This window comes from Amphiura filiformis, chromosome 12, assembly GCF_039555335.1.
Source record: "Amphiura filiformis chromosome 12, Afil_fr2py, whole genome shotgun sequence".
Lineage (NCBI taxonomy): Eukaryota > Metazoa > Echinodermata > Ophiuroidea > Amphilepidida > Amphiuridae > Amphiura > Amphiura filiformis.
The window spans coordinates 46,020,356-46,042,060 of NC_092639.1; the positions used below are offsets into that span (position 1 = coordinate 46,020,356).

General features: G+C 36.2%; 1 protein-coding gene across 1 annotated transcript in view; it reads left to right on the forward strand.

Annotated features, from left to right (window-relative positions):
• The window catches only part of LOC140166846 (fibronectin-like), a 69,991-nt gene that overhangs the window by 34,398 nt on the left and 13,888 nt on the right, over window positions 1–21,705 (forward strand). The window contains exons 9-15 of the mRNA XM_072190335.1: window positions 2,415–2,647; window positions 6,176–6,380; window positions 7,288–7,560; window positions 9,423–9,716; window positions 15,709–15,978; window positions 16,657–16,929; window positions 18,527–18,790. Of these exons, the coding sequence (XP_072046436.1) occupies window positions 2,415–2,647; window positions 6,176–6,380; window positions 7,288–7,560; window positions 9,423–9,716; window positions 15,709–15,978; window positions 16,657–16,929; window positions 18,527–18,790 (1,812 nt within the window). The remainder of the gene's footprint in view (window positions 1–2,414; window positions 2,648–6,175; window positions 6,381–7,287; window positions 7,561–9,422; window positions 9,717–15,708; window positions 15,979–16,656; window positions 16,930–18,526; window positions 18,791–21,705) is intronic.

Sequence of the window (21,705 nt, forward strand, 5' to 3'; positions counted from 1 at the left end):
AAAGAAATCATTTTCATTGCAAATATATTTCAATTGTGAACAATTTAATAAATATTTGATATTAAATACGAAACTTTGTGCTAAATTGATCACTGATTGAGCCACTAGAAGTGAATTACCGCAGAGGCAAGATTTATCTTCAGTAGATAGCAGGGTTTATCTTCAGTAGATAGCAAACCACTACACAACCTGTACGTTTTTGGTTCGTGAGCAGTCAAGTACAATCATTTCGACCCATATAATAATAATATTTTATTTTTATATAGCGCAATACATCAAGCGATCACAAAGCCGTTTACAGCAATAAAACAAAGATATAAATGTACAAGATTTTTTTTTATAAACAGAAAGCTAGAGATTCGGAGAGGAGGCGACACCCTGAGCAATGTGTTTTGTGAATTTATCCTCAATTCAAATATTAAAGTGAAAAACAAAACAATCAACTTGAATTTTCAAGAAATTTGATGTAAATTTGATGTAAATGTCAAAATCCAAAATATTAATACATCTTATTCAGACAAAGTTACTTAATGACTCATCATTAAAATGAACAAAAAATGTAAAAATATATCCATTTACTTTTGATTATTTTATTGTCAAAGCAATTTTATGTGTAAATGTAAATGTACGATTCATCATCATCATCATCATCATCATCATCATCATCATCATCATCATCATCATCATCATACATAATTATCATACATAATTATCATACGTATGTCTGGGCATACATAATTATTAATTTATTTATCATTCAAACATACAACAAATCCGTATGTGAGTTAACGCATCATAAAGAATTTTCACAATCACTCTCAGTCTCGTTCCAAAACTAAGACTAATCGTGAAATTTAAATATATTGTATGGACTTTGTATTTTAGGATGCGCACATGACGATAAGCCAACGTTACACCATACGCAAATCAATGCATACCATCGATAATCCGCTACTGTTAAAGATTTGATCATAGTGATTTCTATTATTCTATGAATATGGTGGTGTATCGTTAATTTATTTGTTTATGGTGTATAAATCGACACAATATTTTCACAACAATATGGATTACCGATATGATCATTTCAGAAATTCAAGTTTTTAGCGCAATATTGTCAATTTAAATAACATGACACTTCTCAATGAACAAAACCGAACTAAAACCACTGGCCTTCAGAAGCTCAATCGGTTAGAGTGCTCTTGATATGCAGTTAACGGGGCAGGTTGAATCATTCCAAGTAATTTATTTTTCCTGTTTATTAATTGTTATAAATATTTCTTTCAAATAACTTTGCAGACCAACTGTTGTCAGACTCTTTTTTGCAAAATGTCACTATTATGCGCAGTTTATTTTGTCTTCTTAGTATTTCAGGCAGATTCCCCTATACTCCGTTTGTTGTGCTATAAGTTAATATGTTGTTTCACGAAGATCATTCATATTTTCCTGTGATTTATCCCTAAATCGTGGACTATACATTTACCATGTTTACTAGTATTCATCCTTATGATCACCAGGACTTACCAGGATATGAATTTGAAAACATCTTCTTGCGCATTTACACATGGATTTTTTTAGAATGTGAATTTGCATGCTTTTTATGGTCCGGTATACATTTTCACTGACCGTTCCCTTAATTTTCAATATTTAATACTGCCCATTTTATAAAACGGAGAACATATTATTGTGATAACACGTGCCAAATTTGGTTGTAATACCTGCTTCCGTTTTTAAAGATATGAGCCAAAAAACAATTTTAGATGATTTTTTTTGGACATCGCCAATACAATCCCGGATAAGTAGTTCGAACACTTGTGTCAAAGTAGGACTGTTTGAGACCGTATTTCTGATATACTTGACATATTAAAATTTTGCTTTCTTTGACGTGAAGTCTGAACCATTTCCTACTACTACAAACCTCCCCCTGCCCCACCAATCAATGTTTGATGTTTCTAGGGGTACACGAACAAAAAAAAAAAAACCAACAACATTGATCAGGGGGAATGGGGCATATTTGAAGTACCCATGTTAAAGTGTTAGAACAATTATGACCGAATTGTAGGTCATGCATGTTATGTGCCTACCATGTTTGAATTGAGAATGGGGCGGAGCTATCATAATGGACACCACAGTCACGTTACATAGCTTGATAATTATTTGGAAGGGACTTTTCTATTCAAAATGTAACAGTCGAGGATTATGAGAGCTATTATAAAAAAAAATAAACAAGTTGCATGGTCTGTAGATTAATTGAGTTTTCGTCGACACATAGTGCTCCAGGAGCGCTATAACTTTGTTGCTGGCAGTTACCATGACACCACTAAGCCCTAAGTATTTATCCAGAGATGGAACCAAGACTGTGGGATGGTATATATGTAATATTACATCAATGTTTTGATTTCTTCTTGTATTTGTAGCTATATCAGGCTTGCAACTTGACCAGGTTACCAGTACTTCAATTACGGTGTCGTGGGAGTCAGTGACTAATGCAGTCAGCTATCTGATATACTATTCCCCTGAGATTGGAACAGCAGACAGTCCAGTATTTACTTCACAAACACAACATACAGTGACAGGTCTTCCTCAAGGGCGTTTCTTCTGCATACGAGTTTTAACCACTGTATCCGGATCGACCAATGAAATTGGAAGAGTTTGTGCATATACTAGTAAGTATATAGTATTCCTGAGTCCAGTATTACATGCAATCACCAATGAACTTCTAACTTGGTAGGGTGATAGAGTGTGATCACCTCTGGTGTTGTATATTTTATGTCATGTTATTTACATATTTATGCATTTTAATAACTTCATTTGCATATTATTTGTATTTTTTTATATAACATTTGGCTGAAGCCAGGCAAAGCCCAATAGTGCTCAAATGCTAGAAATTAAAGGGTTGCCAACTGAATATGACGGAACAGGGATATGGGACAAGGTCCAATTTTAGGAGGTAAACCAGAGCACCCTGAGAAAAAACTGCAAAAATGAACACGGATTGGCAACCATGCTGCATTTTTTTCACATTTTAGAGTAGTGGGTGAACATTGGGGTCTCCCCCACACTAATTTATTCCATGGGGGCTCTCCCTAAAAATCCTAATAGAAAAAAAAAGTAATAACTGCGCTGTGCACCTTACATTTTAGCCCTAACAATATCATGTTTGAGGCCAACATAGGGTTAAATTGCTCAATTTTTAGCTCTTTGTGGACACTGACTTATCAATTAGCAAGATTTATCTTCATTTAGGCCTGCATGCAAACAAATGTCCCAGTAACATTGGTAAAAAAATATGCTCTTCTCCCCCTAAATTTTAATACTTCCACCGACTGTGGGTGGAAGTTGCATCAGCACTGGTTAAGGTCCAGTGGAACTCTTAACAGTGGACCACTAAACCCACTGTTATCAGTGTTACATTTTCAGTCTGCTACTAGTGATTGTAAAGCTTTTATTTTGAGTAGGTAAATTGATAATTTCCTACATGTAGAATAAAATGTGTGAAACTTCAGGACAATATGACCCAAAATACTCAAAAATAAAATTTGTATCTTTGGTCACACAATATATTTAAGAAAATGTTGAAGATGATTACCATCTTGAGAAAACAAATGGTACAAAATTAAACCAAATATGTCTTTTTTTTTATAGCAAAATACCCTGCAAGAACAATTTATATTTATAATTTTTGTAACTTTTCATGTAGCCAGTTGTTATTGTTTTATTCTCTTTATCCAAATACTTTTGCAATATGAAAAATCGTAATTTTTGCTGCATGTAATTTTTGCAAAAATTATACATTTTCTGGAAGATCTGTAGGAAAAAGAAATATTTGGTAGCATGAAAATTTTAGGAAATCCATGTCACTCACAAAATGCACTTTTCCATTTAAAATCCACACTCCCCAGTGAAAGATTTTAGAAATATCTTCCACAGAAGGAGTATGAATTTCAAATGGAATGAGCACATAATTCAAGATTGTACTCGGGACACAGAAAACAAATAACACTCAAAATTTTTTAAGTTAGATATGACTTCACTCATCAACAGCACACATAAGAATGATTTGAAAACCCATATAAGCCAATTCAATCAATAATGCCAGTGGAAAATAACAGCCACTTAAACCAGCCAATTGACTACCAAGAAAGTTTTATCGCCTCTTCAATCTTAATCTGTGATTAAATGCACAAATTTCATTTGTCATTTAACTTTATTTAAGCAGCTCCATTTGAATTTCATACATCCTTTGAGTAAGGTTCAACCTGAATCATCCACAGAGGGAGGGTGAGTTGGTTAATGTGTTAAGGGATTTGTGGGACATGAGAGCTCATCAGACATATCAAATTGCATTCTGAATACGAAGAATGTCTTTCTAATATCAAATAACTTTCATTTTTTGAAATTCATGATATACAAATTTTATGACAAATTATTAAAATTTGATATTTTCCACATTTTGATATATAACAGTCCCGAAGTAAATTTTATAAATCTAATGATAAATTCTTAAAGTGTATGTAGCTGGGAGGAAAAGCCGACGATCAATTGAAAATTTTGACCTTTCATATTGAAGATATGGATTTTTGTCCCAAAAAGACCTAAGTTTTTGCCGCAGGTGGAAAAAACCGTGGTTTTAACCGTTTTTGTCAGTTTTTGCTGGGAAAAATGGCAAAAACTATAAAACTGATGAATTTTTCACTTTTTTAATCTCAAAACAAATTTTTAAGTCACAAAAATAATTTCCTACGGCAAGATTTGGTAATTATAAGGTACATTTTAAGAAACTAAATGTATGGATTTTCGTTGCTCACTAGTGCACTTAGTGCATATGTTTCATATCAAAATTCATTTTAAGGACTTGATGAGACAAAAAATATGTTAAATGATTCATTAAACGTTGTGTGTTACTGTTTATGAGCTTTCTGTGTTACTTTTAATACTTGACTGACTCTATGTGAGTTTTTGCCATTTTTGCCGGTTTAAACCAGGTAAAAACTGGCAAAAACAGGTTTTTGCCAGTTTTTGCCACTTTTCCGGTAAAAACAGGTTTTTGCTGGCAAAAATCGAACCCTGAGCAGGGCGTAAGACAATGCGAGACACAAATTAATATATTAAATTATGTGTTTGGGGCTTGAGCAAACTGACATATGAAAATTTTGAGAGAGAAAAATCAGGGCTCAGTAGGGATTGAACCCCGGTCACTGGATTACCAGTCCAGAGTCTAACCAGTACACTACCTGAGTTCACCAAGGTACAAATTATTGAATAAATTTGTAGAAGACTCAAATGTTTAAAAATTATGATTTCTGGGCATAGGTAACCACAAACTACCTAAAAAGCAACATTTAAAGGAGGATTTTGTGATCCTAGCATCATCTTTTTATGACATTTTTCAGTAGATATCCACGAAAAAAGCTTATTCCCAAAATTTCAGTTGATTCCGATTTTGCATTTGCGAGTTATGCATGATTTAGTGTATTACATGGCTCCATAGGCCACTGTTGTAATTTTGTTCTGGTATACCAGAACAAAATTCAAACTTGGTGATATTTTTGCTAAACGAATTAATCTGCAAGAAATATTTGGTACATAAACATTATGTAGCCAGAGGTTTCCAGTGGAATAAAAATCTCAACTTTTTTTGAGAAAAGTGGGGGATGAGGATGTGGACAAAAGGGCATTTCGTCATCTTTGGGTACAATGCCCCAAATTAAATCTGCAGTTTGGGCAGCACCTGATTTTATACCAAGTGAAATAATTATACTAAGGGGTTGCCAGCTTGTAAACAAAAATTATATTCTCCAGTTGAAATCCATACACCCCCTATGGAAGACATATTACCTTAATCTTCCACACAGGGGTGTGAATTTCAAATGGGGTTACCTGAATGGGTGACTCCATTTGAAATTCACACTCCTTGAGTGAGATGTTAAAGTCATGTCTTCCTTAAGGGGTGTATGGATTTCAACTGGAATAGCCAAATGCTGAAGGAAATGTTTCTAGACCCTTTCCATTTCAATGGCGCCTACTTACTGGTATTACATTGACTTTGAATTATTTCTCTGATGTTTATTATTAGTACCTGCGGAATCTGGTAACATCAATGAGCTGTGCACTACCGAACCAGAAAAATGCAGTGATGATTGTGTGGCAGTAGAGTGGGATTCTCCTCTTTGGACAGATTCACGGTTTTCACATTGAGTGGAAAAGAACCATCGATACCAACCCTTGCCCAACATGTTGGGAAACGGTAGGACGTTGGAGGACGGAGTATAGAATCTGTGATCTGGAACCAAACACTGAATATGAAGTGTCTGTATTTACTTACATTGGCAACGCTGCATACAATACACTTAGTACACGAGAAGTTGGTACTGCAACCACAGGTAGGAAACAAAACCCACTTTAACTACCAACTATTTTGATAGGTTATTAAAAGGGCTATATTATCTATTGAGCCAATCAGAGATATGGTAAGAATGCCCAGTAGGGCTGAAGGGATCAATGTTAAAAGTGCCTTAGAGATCCAAAAGCTGTATCTCGATTGGTTACTCAGATGATTATATCATGTAATTAACCAACCAGAGGCACTGTAAGAAAGACAGTGATGCCCATGAGGATAAGATAAGATTATTAAAATACTTGTGATAAGCACTTTTGTGTGTTCCAGGAGCAGACTAGTTTAAAAAATGTGGGGAAAACTGATCAGAGAGGGTGTATTTTCACTATTTTGATTCAATTAAGGTTATTTATAAATTTTCATGTGTCCCATGATATTTAAAATAAAAGAATTCACAATCTATTAAAATCTATCAAAATAAGTTTCCTTCCAACAGGCACAAAATTGAATTGTATGATTATGTACAGAATTTAGTTAATATCAAAAATCTTGACCCAAAACTACAATTTTTCATGCCGCATGCATATAAAACTGCAATTTGCAGCGACATACACCACCACCGACGTACAATCGTTCATGGCATGTCATTGTTATATTTAACACAGTTTCAATAGGTCTGCACTAACACACGTCCCAGACAGGTGTTTTAGTCAAATCAAAGTCAAAGTTCCTTACTATTTTTTTCAAAATATTTAGCACTCAACTGGCTAATTTACTATTCTATTGAAACACATACTCCATCTGTGGAAGCTTAGGATAAATCTGCCACAGGGGAGTGTGTAATGACAAATTTATTTTTTTTTTTTTACAAACGAGTCAAAGTTCCTTACTATTTTTTTCAAATATTTAGCACTCAACTAGCTAATTTACTGAATATATATTGTCACTCACAGATCCAGCACCAACTGCGCCCTATCTGGTCTTGGATGAATGCTCTGATTCCATCATCTGCTTCAGGTGGTCTGTGGCTACAACCAACGACGGTTCAGTACCGAATTACTTGATTCAGATTAAAGACGCGATTACAAACCAAAATATCCAGACCATCGTAGCGGCGGACTACCACCAATGCTGTGTTGGCAACTTGGATTCTGCCTCCCGGTTTGAGGTTACAATTATACCATTCTCATCAAGTGTTACTTACACGCCAATAACTGTTGCCACAAGTACGTGTAGGATTTTTGATATAACTTTACACCTATAGAGATATAATAAAAACAACCCCATCAATAATATTGTTAAGGTTGTTTTTAACCCCAGGATCAATTGTTAAGGTTGGTCTTAACCCTGAAATTATGGACACTTTTGGACCTCATAACTACTCAATTGTTGGTCTAAAGTAGATAAAAGTATACATATTTAGAATGGTAAATACTTGATGAATCCATCTGTGAGGTCAAATTTGGGCAAAATGCTCAGTTTTGGAGAAAATTCCAAACAACCCTTTTTTTTTACCCAATTTTTTTCGGGAAAATAACAAAAAAATGCTTTTGTAAAAAAAAATTATTTATTTTGGTTGGTTAACCCTTGAATTATGGAAACCTTTGGGCTTCATAACTCATGAAATTGTTGGTCTAAATTATGTAAAACTATATATATTGGCAAAGACTTGACAAGTCTTTCTGTGAGTTCAAATTTTGGCAAAAAATGCTCAGTTTTGGAGAAAATCCCCAAACCTATTTTTTGACACTTCGGGCAACATAACAAAATATTTCAGTAAAATCTTTTTTTATTAATAAGCTACATATAAATATCAGGGACCTTGAAATTTGACCAACTTTGTAAAATGTGCAAAAAAATCATAAAAAGGCCTGATTTTTGCTCAAATTTCAACCATTTTTAGTGAAGTTGATCAAAATTAAAAAAAGAATAAAAAATAAAATAAAAATCAGGTCCCAGATATTTGTATCTAATTAATTAATTAATGATTTGATTTGATTTGAGTTTATTTATGTCCAAAGCAAAATGTTTAGATTTTTCACAATGCCCGACATATTACCGATGCAAAGTTATTAACCTCATTCATAACCGTCACTTTAATCTCTTCACCTTACAAAATAACACAAACTTTTGCTCAAAAGTTTATAAAAATAGATGATTTTGACATCTTCCCTTTCCAAAAATCGATCAGGCTAAAACAGGACGACCAATAACGAAAGTGCGTATCACAAGCTGTGCAAATATGGTAGCGCCATAATCCAAATACTGGCAGCCAGCGCAGCACAAGAAGTTTGTTCGACGCACAACAACATAAACGCCGGTCAATTGTGTGCGACATTGGAACAATTACGCATTTTGCGGTCAATTGTGAGATATTAATGACCTCGATTTGCGTTCACGTTTTCACAAATAACTAAATGTAATTGGATCGCACACATCGCGTTTATTAATGAGGTTATGAATATGAAGTAGACAACAAACAATGCCAATATGTGATAACCCAATGAATACCTTATCTATATATATATATATATATATATATCAGATTCCTTCAATACTGCCATTTCCCTGTAATTCATGCTTGTTTGATATCATCAATTATTATTCTACATAAAACATATAATTTTCAATTCTAGACTTGGACAATACCAACAGCTATCATACTAATATACACAACTATTTTTTAGCTATTTCTAACATATATTTTACTTTTTTTTATCAAATTTTCATCTTTTTCTGCCTTTTGGGGGTAATTTTTATTCTATAAATTGTATATTTGTGTGCAAATTGAGGGCACTATTTACATACATTTTAATTTTAATTTAGTCCAAAAATATGAGTTATTCCTTTTATTTCATGATAAAATGTTTTTTAGAAAATTTCCTTCCTATTTGTTACTCATTTTTCTGATGTTTTAATGTCATTTCACAAGTGTCTAACCCCTTGATGCAGACAAGATTTAAGATAAATAGCGCCATCAGTGTTCAACTTTGCCTGAAAATGAATACAGTTCTACATGCCATCAAACAACCGTAATCATTTTGTGATCAGTTCTAACCAACAACAAAAATTGTCACTTACTTTTCAGAGCCAAGTGTACCATTTAGACTGCATGTTTCCGTGGGTAGTGGTGCTGGAAACTGTAACTCTGAAAGCCCAATCACCATCAGCTGGACACCGCCGGACCCAATTGACTTTGACTTTTATGTTGTGTCATGGCAACCATCTACCCAGGCACCAGTTCAGCTGTCAAATGACGCCACATCGTATACATTAAGTGGGCTCCAGCCTGATACACCATACACTATTTCAATGTACACAACTGTACGCCTTGATGACCAAGTGGTACGCAGTGACTCAGTATATGAAACTGCAAGAACATGTAAGTTGAATGGGTTACTCCAAGTGAAATCCAGACACCCCATATGGATGACATGAACTGAATCATCCACACAGGGAGTGTGAATTTCAAATGGGGTCATCTGAATTGGTGACGATTTGCATGAGAGGTCATTTGATGTGGTAAAAACGTGATATATGTGAACATGGCAAAAAGGGTCCAACTCGGGCAAATAAGTAGATCAGGCACAGTGTTTGAACCTGAACTAGGAAAGAATGCAAGTAAAGTTTTTATGTTAGCCAAGATATTACAGATTCAAGTAATTCTGCTGCATAACATTTATGTCACGACTCCTTTTATTTTGTTCTGAAAAGCAACAATGTAATTATTGCATATCATGGAAGTCAATTTTGAACATGTCAAAGTGGCCCAACTCATTTTCTAGACAATTTAGTTAATTTGGCATAGCGTAAAGTTTTTGTGTTAGCAAAAATATTACTGATTTTACTGCTTATAACATTGTTGCCATGACCAGGGTTGCCAAAAGATTTCAGGCCGAATCGCGGGTCAAATAATCGAAAAGTCGCCCAATTTTTCTCTTTACCATTGGTTTCTATGAGGCAGGAAACTATCGGAAGTCGCGGGAGCCAATGTTGAAAAGTCGCCCAAATTTTTTCTTAACCATTGATTTCTATGGGGCAGGAAATTGTCAAAAGTCGCAGAGAAAATCTTCAAAGAGTCGCTCAATTGGGCTACCAAATCGTGGGTTTAGCAACCCTGGCCATGACCCTTTTTTCATTCTGAAAAACAAAATTGTATATTTAGAGAATAAAGGTATTGTTTTTAGTCGCTGTCGTGCATCTGTCATCTCATATAACACGGGTGACATCATTATTTTAATGAACTGTGTTTTACTTGTACTTTGTGCTATTTGTTATGTTTACCCTGGGGAGGTGAGTACTTTGAAAAAGTGGACCTTTTTCCAGGAGGGGAAATTAAGTGTAAAGTAGACCTTCTTTCCAAAATTGGGACCTTTTTGACCAAAAAGCATAAAAAAATGATTTTTTTATCGCTATAGGCTGGGAGATTTTTGGGCCTTTTTTATACTTTACAAATTTAGGGGTGTGTGGCTGCACCCCATGGTATGCATACCTCACTCTTTTACGCCCAGAACAATGTCTTCCTAGAACACATAACAAACATCACAGCCCTTGGAATCTATTTAGGACCAACATTTCCTTCTTTTTGTAATATTTGAGTCTCTTTGTGTCATGCAAATGAATCATTAAGGTTAAACAAAGTGTTGAAGGGCTTTACCTCCAGAAAAAATATATTATTACCTTATACGTAAGAAAATATGTCTACTTATCATGTGAAATAAAAAAATCCGGAAAAAAATGTGTGAAAATGTGTTTTTAGCCTATTTTTTTAGCTCTTGTCAAGCACTATTATTCGATTTGTTTACAAGCGCCAAGCAACTGTCGTCAAGGAGAGTGATTGACATCTTTATTATTAGAGAAGAATGGAATCTGTATAGTTCATGAATATTCATGTAGTATTTATACAACCTGTATCCCAGCCATTTTTGCTTAGCTATCATAATCGTTCATATAAGACGCCCATATGATCCATGGTGTTAAACTGATATTCAGCAACTTTATATCTCTCGATCTTTGCGATCCGAAATATTGAATTTCAACTTTAGGCACATCTCTAGCAAGATAATTAAATACCTGTCACAAATAGAGGTCTTGAAATGTTACTTGCAACGTTAAAAATGTGAATAGAGAACAAATCGGGTTCAAACATGCTTCAAAAATATAGGTAATTGTCAACGCCTACTACCAGAATAGCCGGAAGAGGGCAGACTTCATAAGGGAGTGTTCATAATATATTTTAGTGGGGGACAAAGAATTTGGAACTTATTTCGGGAAATGTCCTGGGTTTTTGGTTTTTTTATTTTATTTTATCTTCCTGTTCGGGTGTTTCGGTTGGCACATTTTCGGGGCATTTTCATGCACTTCACAGGAGTTTTTTCGTGGCTTCTCTGTAGCTGTCGTGTGTCTTTTTCCCCACGTACAGGGTATAAATAATAAATGAATAATAATATATGAAAAAAGAATCTGGAACTTCAACGTCAAAAACAAAACAAAAACAAGACAAACTGTACCCTGCTAAAAATATCAACCCCTATCCTCTCTGAGAATAAAATAATAAGACTCCAACCTCACCTGCAAAAAAATTTTTTTTCTGGGGCCGGATAATTTGGGATAAGTTCGGGCCTATTTTATTGCGACAATTTTCAAAATCTATAAGGTGAAATGTGTCGTGGGGATGTGCGGCAGATTTGGGGTGCATTTTCAGCCATTTAGTTTAGACTCTGTTGTATTTTTAGCCATGATTTTATTGACCCTCAGTGTCATGAAAATTAGGTTTAAGAAGGGTATTTTTCAATAATTTTCTCGAAAAATTAAAAATTTGCGACTTTTTTCAGTCCAAAAGTTGATACAATTTTGGGTCTGTTTTATTCAAATTTGGTTTAAAATCGCATCCTTACCCAACTTGAGAAGGTTCCCCCGGGGTGTGTGCAAATTTGCAATTTATAGGCCTACACTCATCATTAGTAAGCCTAAAATCAAAGTGTTAATACCATTAACACTACCATGGCCCGTTTTGTCGTGATGACTGGCTTCCAAAATGTAGGCCTATTTTAAATTATAAATCTGGTCCCGCTTAGAGGTGTGTTTTTACCCATGGAGGTCTCTCCCTCGGGTTCGTGGATGTGCCACAGTTTTGGGGTAGGCCTACCTTTTCAACGACTATGATGGGTGGGTTTACAGCGAAGACCAACTTTTGGGCGCATTTTGGCAAAAGTGCCCTTAAAAAAGCGTCAAAAAATGTGGGTGACTTTGATCCCCGCGGTACAAATGTTTTGAAGAGACCCGCCCGAGGTGTTATAAAAAAAAATGGTCGGGCCTGCTAACCTCCCGGAATCAAGCATGGGTAGGCATACCAAAATGCCTTGAGACCCCCCAACCCAGCGCCGGGACCTCCATGACATGATATTCTCCATGAGTCCACCAGAAAATATAAAAATATAACATTTTGATAGGCCTACTAGGCCTATATTTGTCTGTAAACCTTTCTTGTAGTTGTAGGCTACCGCGTATGTCTACCGTGATGACAGTAGCGTAGCTGCCGGGGGGGGGGGGGCAATTGCAAAAATTGCCTATTTGGGCCCCCGCCCCCTAGTGCAAGGAAAAAAAGGGGGAAAGAGGGGGGAAGAGGAAAAAAAGAGAGGGTGAGAGGAGGGGCAGAGAGATGGGGAATCCAAACGATATGCAATACAGCTCAATAGGCCTACCATATATTATTTATCAATAAGCCTGGCAAAAATTGTCTATTTGGGCCCCCGCCCCAGTGGGAAAATTTGGTGGATTTGGGCCCCGCCCATAGGGCCTACAGTCTTGCCCTCCTGGAAAAATCCCAGCTACGCCGCTGCGTGATGATGTTGCAAAGTTGCGGAAGTTCATTCATAAATTTCCCATTTCCACTCGACAACAACAGGCCAGCACGCAGCGCGCAGTAGCTAATCCCCGAGCTAATCAGAGACATGTGCGTTTCTCTTTCAACAGAAAATATGTGACCATGTGACTGACACGATGTAGGCCTACGCTTCAAATAATTATGCTCTCAAGGCCGAAAGTATGAAAATGGAAAATATTTATAATGAACACTCCTTATTTAGCCACACCTCTGTTCCTTTCTCGGGTTGCCTGGTATATATCAGCAAAATCCTACACCTATCGCCTTCCCTTGGTAAAATCCCTGATAAAAACTCGTGATATTGAAATTGAATTTCAGCTAGGGGGGCAGTATTTCCCCCAATATTTTTCTTTCCCACTCAGTTTTTAGGCAAAATCCCCACAATTATGTAATTTTCCACTTTTTATGCAATTTAGTGCAATGATTTCCAAGTGCCCCGTCTCAAATTCACTTCCCCCCATGCCTTGAAAAAAATTCTGGTTCCGCCACTACGGGTATGGCCATAGCTAGGGGCTTTCCCACCCCACCCCAGTTGCCCTTGGTTATGCTGGACGTATGAGAAATTTAGAGCTTGTTCAATTCCACCAATTTTAGAAATTTTAAAGGTATATACAGTGTATATAGCCTATTAAAACGGATCACAGTCAAATAAAATATCGTAGGCCTAATAATTTTACCACTGGCATTTATTGAGCTGCTCACTTCTTGAAAATTATATGGTTTAATATTGATATTATACAATTGAGCTCCTTGTCAAGCTCCTCAGTACACATAGGAGAGTGACTAACTGAGCTCCCGCTATTTTCAGAAATGAAGGCCTGGCCTAATTAAATGAATAATTAGGATTGAGGCAGCCTTTTGTTTCATTTTACAGAACTTTTTTAATCCCCCAAAATTAGTGTTTTTTTTTTAATGGGGAGTAGGCTTTTAAAACGAAATTCAAATTTGGCAATATTTTCCATTGCTTAACGAATTGATCTGCGTGAAAATGCCTAAACATGTGGCCAGAGCGGGATGAGTGGTATAAAAATCTTAACTTGTGAGAAAGGACGTAGGCCTATGGGGTTGTATGAGGCTGTGGATCACGAAATGCCCCTTTAATGTGTGCTAGGTAAAGTCATTCTTCCTCCCTTTCGACTTGCCAAAATTTATTCCTCCCCGCCCCGGCTTGCCAAAAATTGCTTTCTCGAAAGGCTGTGCAATCAGTACCGGTATTAGCCTACTAATTAGGCCTATAAGCCAAAATTTCCAAGCGACTCGCTAAAAATCGCTTTCCTCCCGTCAAAAACAGCAAAAAATCGCTTGTCCGCACCCCTGGACTGCCAAATTTTGTGGCCCCCTCCCCTTGGCCTGCCAAAATGCCCCCACCCCTTTGCATATGCCTAGGCCTATAGGGGCCTATGCCAATTTTTTGGGATCCCCAATTTCCATACCCATACCTTAAATGGATTTCTAAATATCTACCTGTTGCAAGCGCAGCAAGCATGAAAATTTGCACATTTTTTCGCGCCCTAACTACCCCCCCACATTTTCCCTCCCATGCACCAGGTTCATTGGCGCTAGATTTTAAGCTAGAAAATACCTAAATATTTTAAAATCCAAACTCGGCAACACCCGGCGGCAACACCACAAATAGAGCCCGTCGTACATGTCGTACGTAAACAGCGTGTGTAAAAAAAAAAATGAGAGTGCCACTTTTGTCCAACAAATTTCGAATTTTGGCCTTGAGCAGCGACAATCAGAGGTAAGAAAAACACAGTATGACGCAGCTTGAAATATAGAATCACTATATCAATTTTGAAGTTTGTACTTCAAAGCACAAGTCAAACGAGGTGAAATGGTTCTAAAAAATATTGATTTCGCTGTATCTTTTTATCGCGAAACTAGACAATTTGACAGCAGCGAGTCGGAAAAATAGCAAATATCTCAATTTTCTGCTATCGAAATAAAAATTTAAATAGCACCTGCATATAGAAGAGGGTTTATAGAAATAATGTAGGTCAGAATTTTGTCTATGAAATCGTGTACGGAATTATTATTACTGGTTACAAACGACATACAAGTGGAGGCCATTTTACTTCAAATTCGCCAACATGTAAGCTTACTAAAACAAATCGAGACAAGCAATATCAAGAATGAATATGCACATTCTTTTATTGACTTGTTTGTAATGTGCGTCGTAGTTCCCAACAAAATCGCCACTTCCACTGAGAAATTATGGCCTTGTTCCCAAAAATCTTGATGCTCCGGATATTGAAAAAAATTTGAAATGTTTGAAAAGTACATTTCTTTTTGAGCCAAGTGGAAAATTCAAGCATAATAATAACCCTTACACTTTCAGCTTTTAGCGTAGTTTTTGCGTTTTCTCTCTCGATATTTATTTCCAGAAATAGATAATTTTAAAGGGGCTACATGCAGTCTCATTCTGGATCGATCATTACAAAGTTTAGTATAACCTTAATCCAATTCCTATGTCAACTCTTTACAGTTCCTCTTGGTGAACTTGTGGCTTTCACTGATACTAGTATCATCAATCTCTATGTGGAATGGGGAGCAGTGCCAGGCGAAGCATCCGGATATCAAGTTACGCTTGTCTGTCCTCTACCTCCAGCAGCAGCTATTACGACAGAAAGCCAAACTGTTGGAAGTTCAGATTTGCTGGCATTTGAGTTTAACAATCTGGAGCCGGGTATTCAGTGCCGCCTCACACTCACTGCACTCGGGATATCTGGGTCTAACACATGTGATGTTGTTGTCAGTGAGTTTCTGCAAGTAGTTCTATAATGGGCTATTCCAGTTGAAATCCATATGCCCCCTATGGAAGACATGACCTTAATCTCCCACACAGGGGGTGTAGATTTCAAATGGAGTCACCCATTCAGGTAACCCCATCTGAAATTCACACTCCCTGTGTGGAAGATTAAGGTCATGTCTTCCATAGGGGGGTATAGATAATAGATATCAACTGGAATAGCCCAAATGATAAAGATGTAACTTTTGTCAACTTAACTGATAAGATCAGGGGTGCTTGATTATAATCATATCACCTTTTTTTTACCATTTTTGATAAATGTAAGTTAATTTCTTAAATTTACTGTTTTACTTCATTTCTAATGCTTCTACAACTTTTGGATACAATTAATTTACAATACCTCTATGATGACATTTTATCTATTGCTAAATTGATATATCTTCAAGGTCCTGAATTCAACAGGTTTTCCCCATGATTTTACAACAAAAAAATTTTCTTGGAAATTTTTGCATGTAAAGACATGCTTTTTAATTCCAAGAACTGCTATACCCTATGATAAAGTCAAAAGAGACCACTGTTGCAATTAGTGGTGGGTAAACCCCTTATTTTTCTTAATTTGACTAGCCTATAAGGAGTGATGCTGTTTTTTTTGTCATATGACATAATACTTGTTTCTTTCCTCAGAGCCACTACCACCACAGGCGGTAACTTGCACTGATGTCACACGTTCTTCATTTGCCATCGAATGGGAGGAACCTCCAAGTAGTTTTTTTGATGGGTACATCATTGAATACACACCACCTGAAGGACAGCCGATGAATATTTCGCCACAGAGCTCAGCGGTGACAAGACGAGTTGAGGTCACCGGTCTGAATCCAGGGACAGAGTACACTGTATGCGTAAAGGCATATTCAGTCACAACATCTGATGACAGTGAATGTTATTTTAAATCTGTGACTACAGGTGGGCAAAGTTCATGATATTTATATTTTGTTCAAAGAGGCCTGTCCAGACTCTGTACAGCCCTGTGGGTACTCAGTACAAATGATTATACAGTTATGTGTTGGTATATGGATGGGTCCTTTTTTCCAAAATGTTGTCAATTTTTTCCGGAAAATAGGCCAATTTTGCCTCACTGTAGCCAAAATTTTTGAAATTTTCCTAAGATTTGGGGGGTAAGTTGTGAAAACAAAGAAAATTTGTTATTTGAACAAAAATTTTGACTTAAGGTATATCGATGGTTCCAAATTTCTTGAAAAATTGGTATATTGGTGGGGCCACTTCAAATTCTCAGTGGCACACCCCTACCAAAACTAGCCCCTGGGCTGTACAGTTCTCTGCGTATAATAATAATGATAAAATTTGACAAACTGAATTGTTCCACATGAGAATCAAAAACAATTTCTTTCAATCTCGTCGGAGGACTTCATCAGATGTGAGCATCTGGTCCACTTTCCCGGGAAACTGACTTTCTGTTGTGTATAGTCTTACTTCCAGTCTTCAAGTGGGTCATATATGTGACTTGGGAAATAAGTGCCTTCCTCTCTGTTCAAGGTTTTCCCCCTCTTTCTGATCCTTGTCACACAAAAATTACCATTTGATTTGAAGTACAACCTTGCATCGGGGCTAAAGATTGGAACTCCAATTCCCTTTCTCACGAAGTAAGGGCTAAGAGTAAAATTGTACAGTTGCCTTCTCTCGTTTCTCCATTTTCTTGCTATTTTCTTCCATTTCTTGCTTTGTTTATCAAGGCTTGGTATTTTTATTGTATGAGCTTGGAATGGTCCATGGGTTTCCCATGGATTAGCATGTGTCCCTCACGGATCAACCTGGGTAAACAAAGAAATGAACAAACCTGATGAATCTATTCACTGAACAAGAAATTGTAGGTCAAAATTGAACAATAATTGGCTGCACAAAGTATAGGTTGCTTTAAAGGTTGTACACATGTAGCACTTACCATACATAATTGTCACAGCACATAAGACCTCTACCTCTATGTAAATACTTGGCAAGGTCCATAAGTCTTGATGTAGTGCCAAGGAAGAAAACTTGTTGCTCCTGTGCAGTGTTGGTAATGCAGGTGCCGATATATACAAAGTGCGAGTAAAAATGGACCTGGATTGCATAGAACCAGTAACTGCTCCCCTGAACACCTCGTAAGTTGGAGAAGACAAGGCACTCACTGGTAGAGAATTCCACCAGGCGACTGTACGCGGGAAGAACAAAGCTTTGAAGAGCTCGATACGGGCTGGTAGTGGACTGAATTTACTAGGATGGTAGGCTCTTGTAGAGGATGGAAGCATTGGAGTCATGTAAAGAGCAGGGTTGACTGCCATAAGGTTGTACTTGAGAATGAGGCTGGATGGTTTTCGCCTTTGCTCGAGGGAGACCCACTGATTCTTAAGAAGCTAAGAATCAAAGTTTACCAGTGCTTGGTGAAATAATAATGTTATGAGTCTCACCAATTTTAAGTGGAATAAAGTATAAAATAAAATAAACTATATATAATTCCATTGCAGTGCTGTTTTTGATCCTGATTTCTGTCTCTCACCTACAGATGCACTTACTCCAAACACCCCACAGATAGTAGTGCGTCGCTGCGAAACAGATTTTCTCCAGATCACGTGGGGTGATGTTTCAAATGTTCCAGGCTTTAGCCGTTACATCGTAAGTATATCACCACCTGGAACGCGGACTGGCAGTGTCACATCGCGTCAAGTGACTTACACGGGCCTCACTCCTGGGACAACTTATGTAATATGTGTGCAAGTGGAGGCAACTACAGATTTAGTGGAAAAAGAAACAACACAGACCAGTAAGTATTATCATGCATAAGGGGAGTGTGGGTTTCAAAATGATTAACCCTGACCAATTACATTCAAAACCATACTCCCCCCTGTGGAAGATATTTCCAAAATCTTCCACAGGGGTAGTGTGGATTTGAAATGGAATAGCCCATAAGTTTTGATACAATAAGCTAGTCCAGTTAAAATCCATAAACCCCCTGTTTAAGACATGATCTTAATCTCCCACATGTAAGGTGTAGATTTCAAATGGAGTCGCTAATTCAAATAACCCCATATGAAATTCACACTCCCTGTGTAGGAGATTTAAGGTCATATCTTCCATAGGGGGTTGTATGGATTTCAACTGGAATGGACTAAACATCAAAAGTGGGAGAAAATGAAATTGCCTTAATTCAATTCCACATGGGGTAATAAGGGACACAATAACATGGTTGAAAAGGGTTTTGGAGGGTTAACTGAAATGATTTTTGCTCTTTCTTACCATTTGTATCCCATTCAAATCGCATATTTGGTGGAAAAATTATTGTTGATTTCATTTTGATATGTGGCATAAATGCTGATCTCAAAACAATAAAAAATAAGAGAAATGTACACTTCAAATTTCTTTGTTTCTTATCATATTCACCTAACATTTTTAACATAGAAGAATGTAAAATTGTATAAACAGTAACATGCACACATTTGAAGCCTAGCAGGTGATTTATGAATTCATGGATAAAAACAATGGCATAATATGCAAATTAGTATTTCTAGACTTTAAATGCAATTTTTTTTGCTTTCCTAAATTAACCATTCTGCATTTTTCCTGTAGCATATCTCGGTGACCAAACATGACAGAAAGCGCATAGGATTTATTCTCCAAACCATTTTACAATGAATAACAGAATCCTTATTTTGCAATTTGTGCCCAATTCTTTAAATATGGATTTTCAAAATTCCATTTTTAAAGCATTTTTGTCATAAGTATGCAAAATTGTGATTTATTTCAAAAAGAACTCATATTTTTTATTTTTGGATAATAATCTCAAAAAGCACCTATGTTATTGGTATTTATCAGTTTGTACAAAATAAAAATATTAAAATAATTTAATATTGTACACTGTAAAAACTCGATAGTTAGCATATGTGCTTACTATCAAGCGCTTTTTAAAACATGAAATTGAACAAAAGTCCGTCGCTTTACCAACTGAGCTAATGTGGTTGTGTCACACATTTGCTGGTTTACTTGTTTGTATATGGTTGAATCCAACCAAGAGTGTCCACGGGCCAAAAATAAAAGTCCGAAATAAAAATGTCTCCACAATTTTTTCCTTTTGCCCATTGATTGATGACATATTGGCCTTATAGGAACCAAAAGTGCCATTACTAATCTTGAAAAATAAATCCAGGACGTGTGATAGTAAATGTGATATCAAAACCCAATGTTACCTACGAATACCACTAGGATGCTTTCACTATCGCAATACTACTCAACCTAAAACAAATGGAAAATTCCAATTTACGCTTTTTTTCGTGTAATGTAGACCACAGGGTGTCAGGAAAATGCTAGCTCAACCAGAAAATATTTGTTTTATTTTTATAACGCGATCAATATGATCTTAGTCAATTTATGCTAGTTTATTTTTGAAAATGAAGTTTAGGTCAGTTTCTGTATTTTATTTATGAGTATGCATCAATTTACACATTGTATTAGAACGAGTAGGATATATGTTTTCAAGAATATTAGGAATTATACGCATACACCTAACGCTTTATACAATGAAAAGGTGAAGAAACCCGGTATTCAGTAGGTAACATGAGCGATTTAACAATGTCTATATTGAGTTTAGAGGTTTAAATTTTGCTATTATGGTAATGAATTAATAAAATGGTAGTTTTTAGATCTCTTTCAGATGGTACGTCCAAATGAATAAATGCTATTACCTTAGAAAAAAAAATGTTGATGCTTTTAGCAAGATTTTGACCACTTCATTTTGATATACAAGTAGTTAATCAGCAATTTTACATAATAAATAATTGTTGAATGAATCCGTATATGGGTAATAATAGTGTCCTGCTTAAAGTTTTTGACAATTAATTTCCATTGGTAGAGACACTTCATTACACATGTCATGTATTATGCTGTATTCGTAAGTAACATTTCAGTATTTGTAGGTAAGAATTAGACTTTTGGTGGATATCGAAATCAAAACTTCATTTTATAAAGCACTTTGAATGTATTATTTTTTTGTATGCGTTTATTGATACTTTAGACCCTATCATGTATTAATAATGTCGGTTCACAGCGGTTGAAAGAGGATTGAAGTAAGAAACAAAGGCACTAAAGTGACTTTAATTTGCTTAATTGCACACAAATCGCTTAAAACCGTTATTGCAGACTTGTGAAGTCCATCTTGGAGTCAGTTACGTCTTGTGGCCTTTCGTTTGAGGGCAACTACAATTGGCTTTATACCAGGGTCCATCAATGTGTTGTCTAGATCATGAGACAATGAGAACAGTCGTTTTTTCCATGGTATTCGTAGGTAACCTTAGCGAAAACGTCAAAGGTTACCTTCGAATAAATCAATTTGGACACAAATTACTCAGAAACCAGAAGGTCGGTAAACATTTACAATGAAGCACACATGACAGTTGACAAATCCAAGTATTTATCCCCTTCTAATCTTCTTTGAATCTGATTTTTCTTTCAAATGAGCAGACCGTCGTCTATTTCAGTACATATTTTTCACCAATTAAGCCGTATTCAGTTTTGCATGGTGGGCATGTATGTGAATTCGCAACTTTCATTGACATATGATTTGATAGCAAACATACAGGCCTTTGTTATGTACCAATATGGGCATTGGCATGAATGGCGGTGCTTCACAATACTGTCATGATGTCAAATTGTATTAGTAGGTAACATTCGGTTACCGAAATTTAC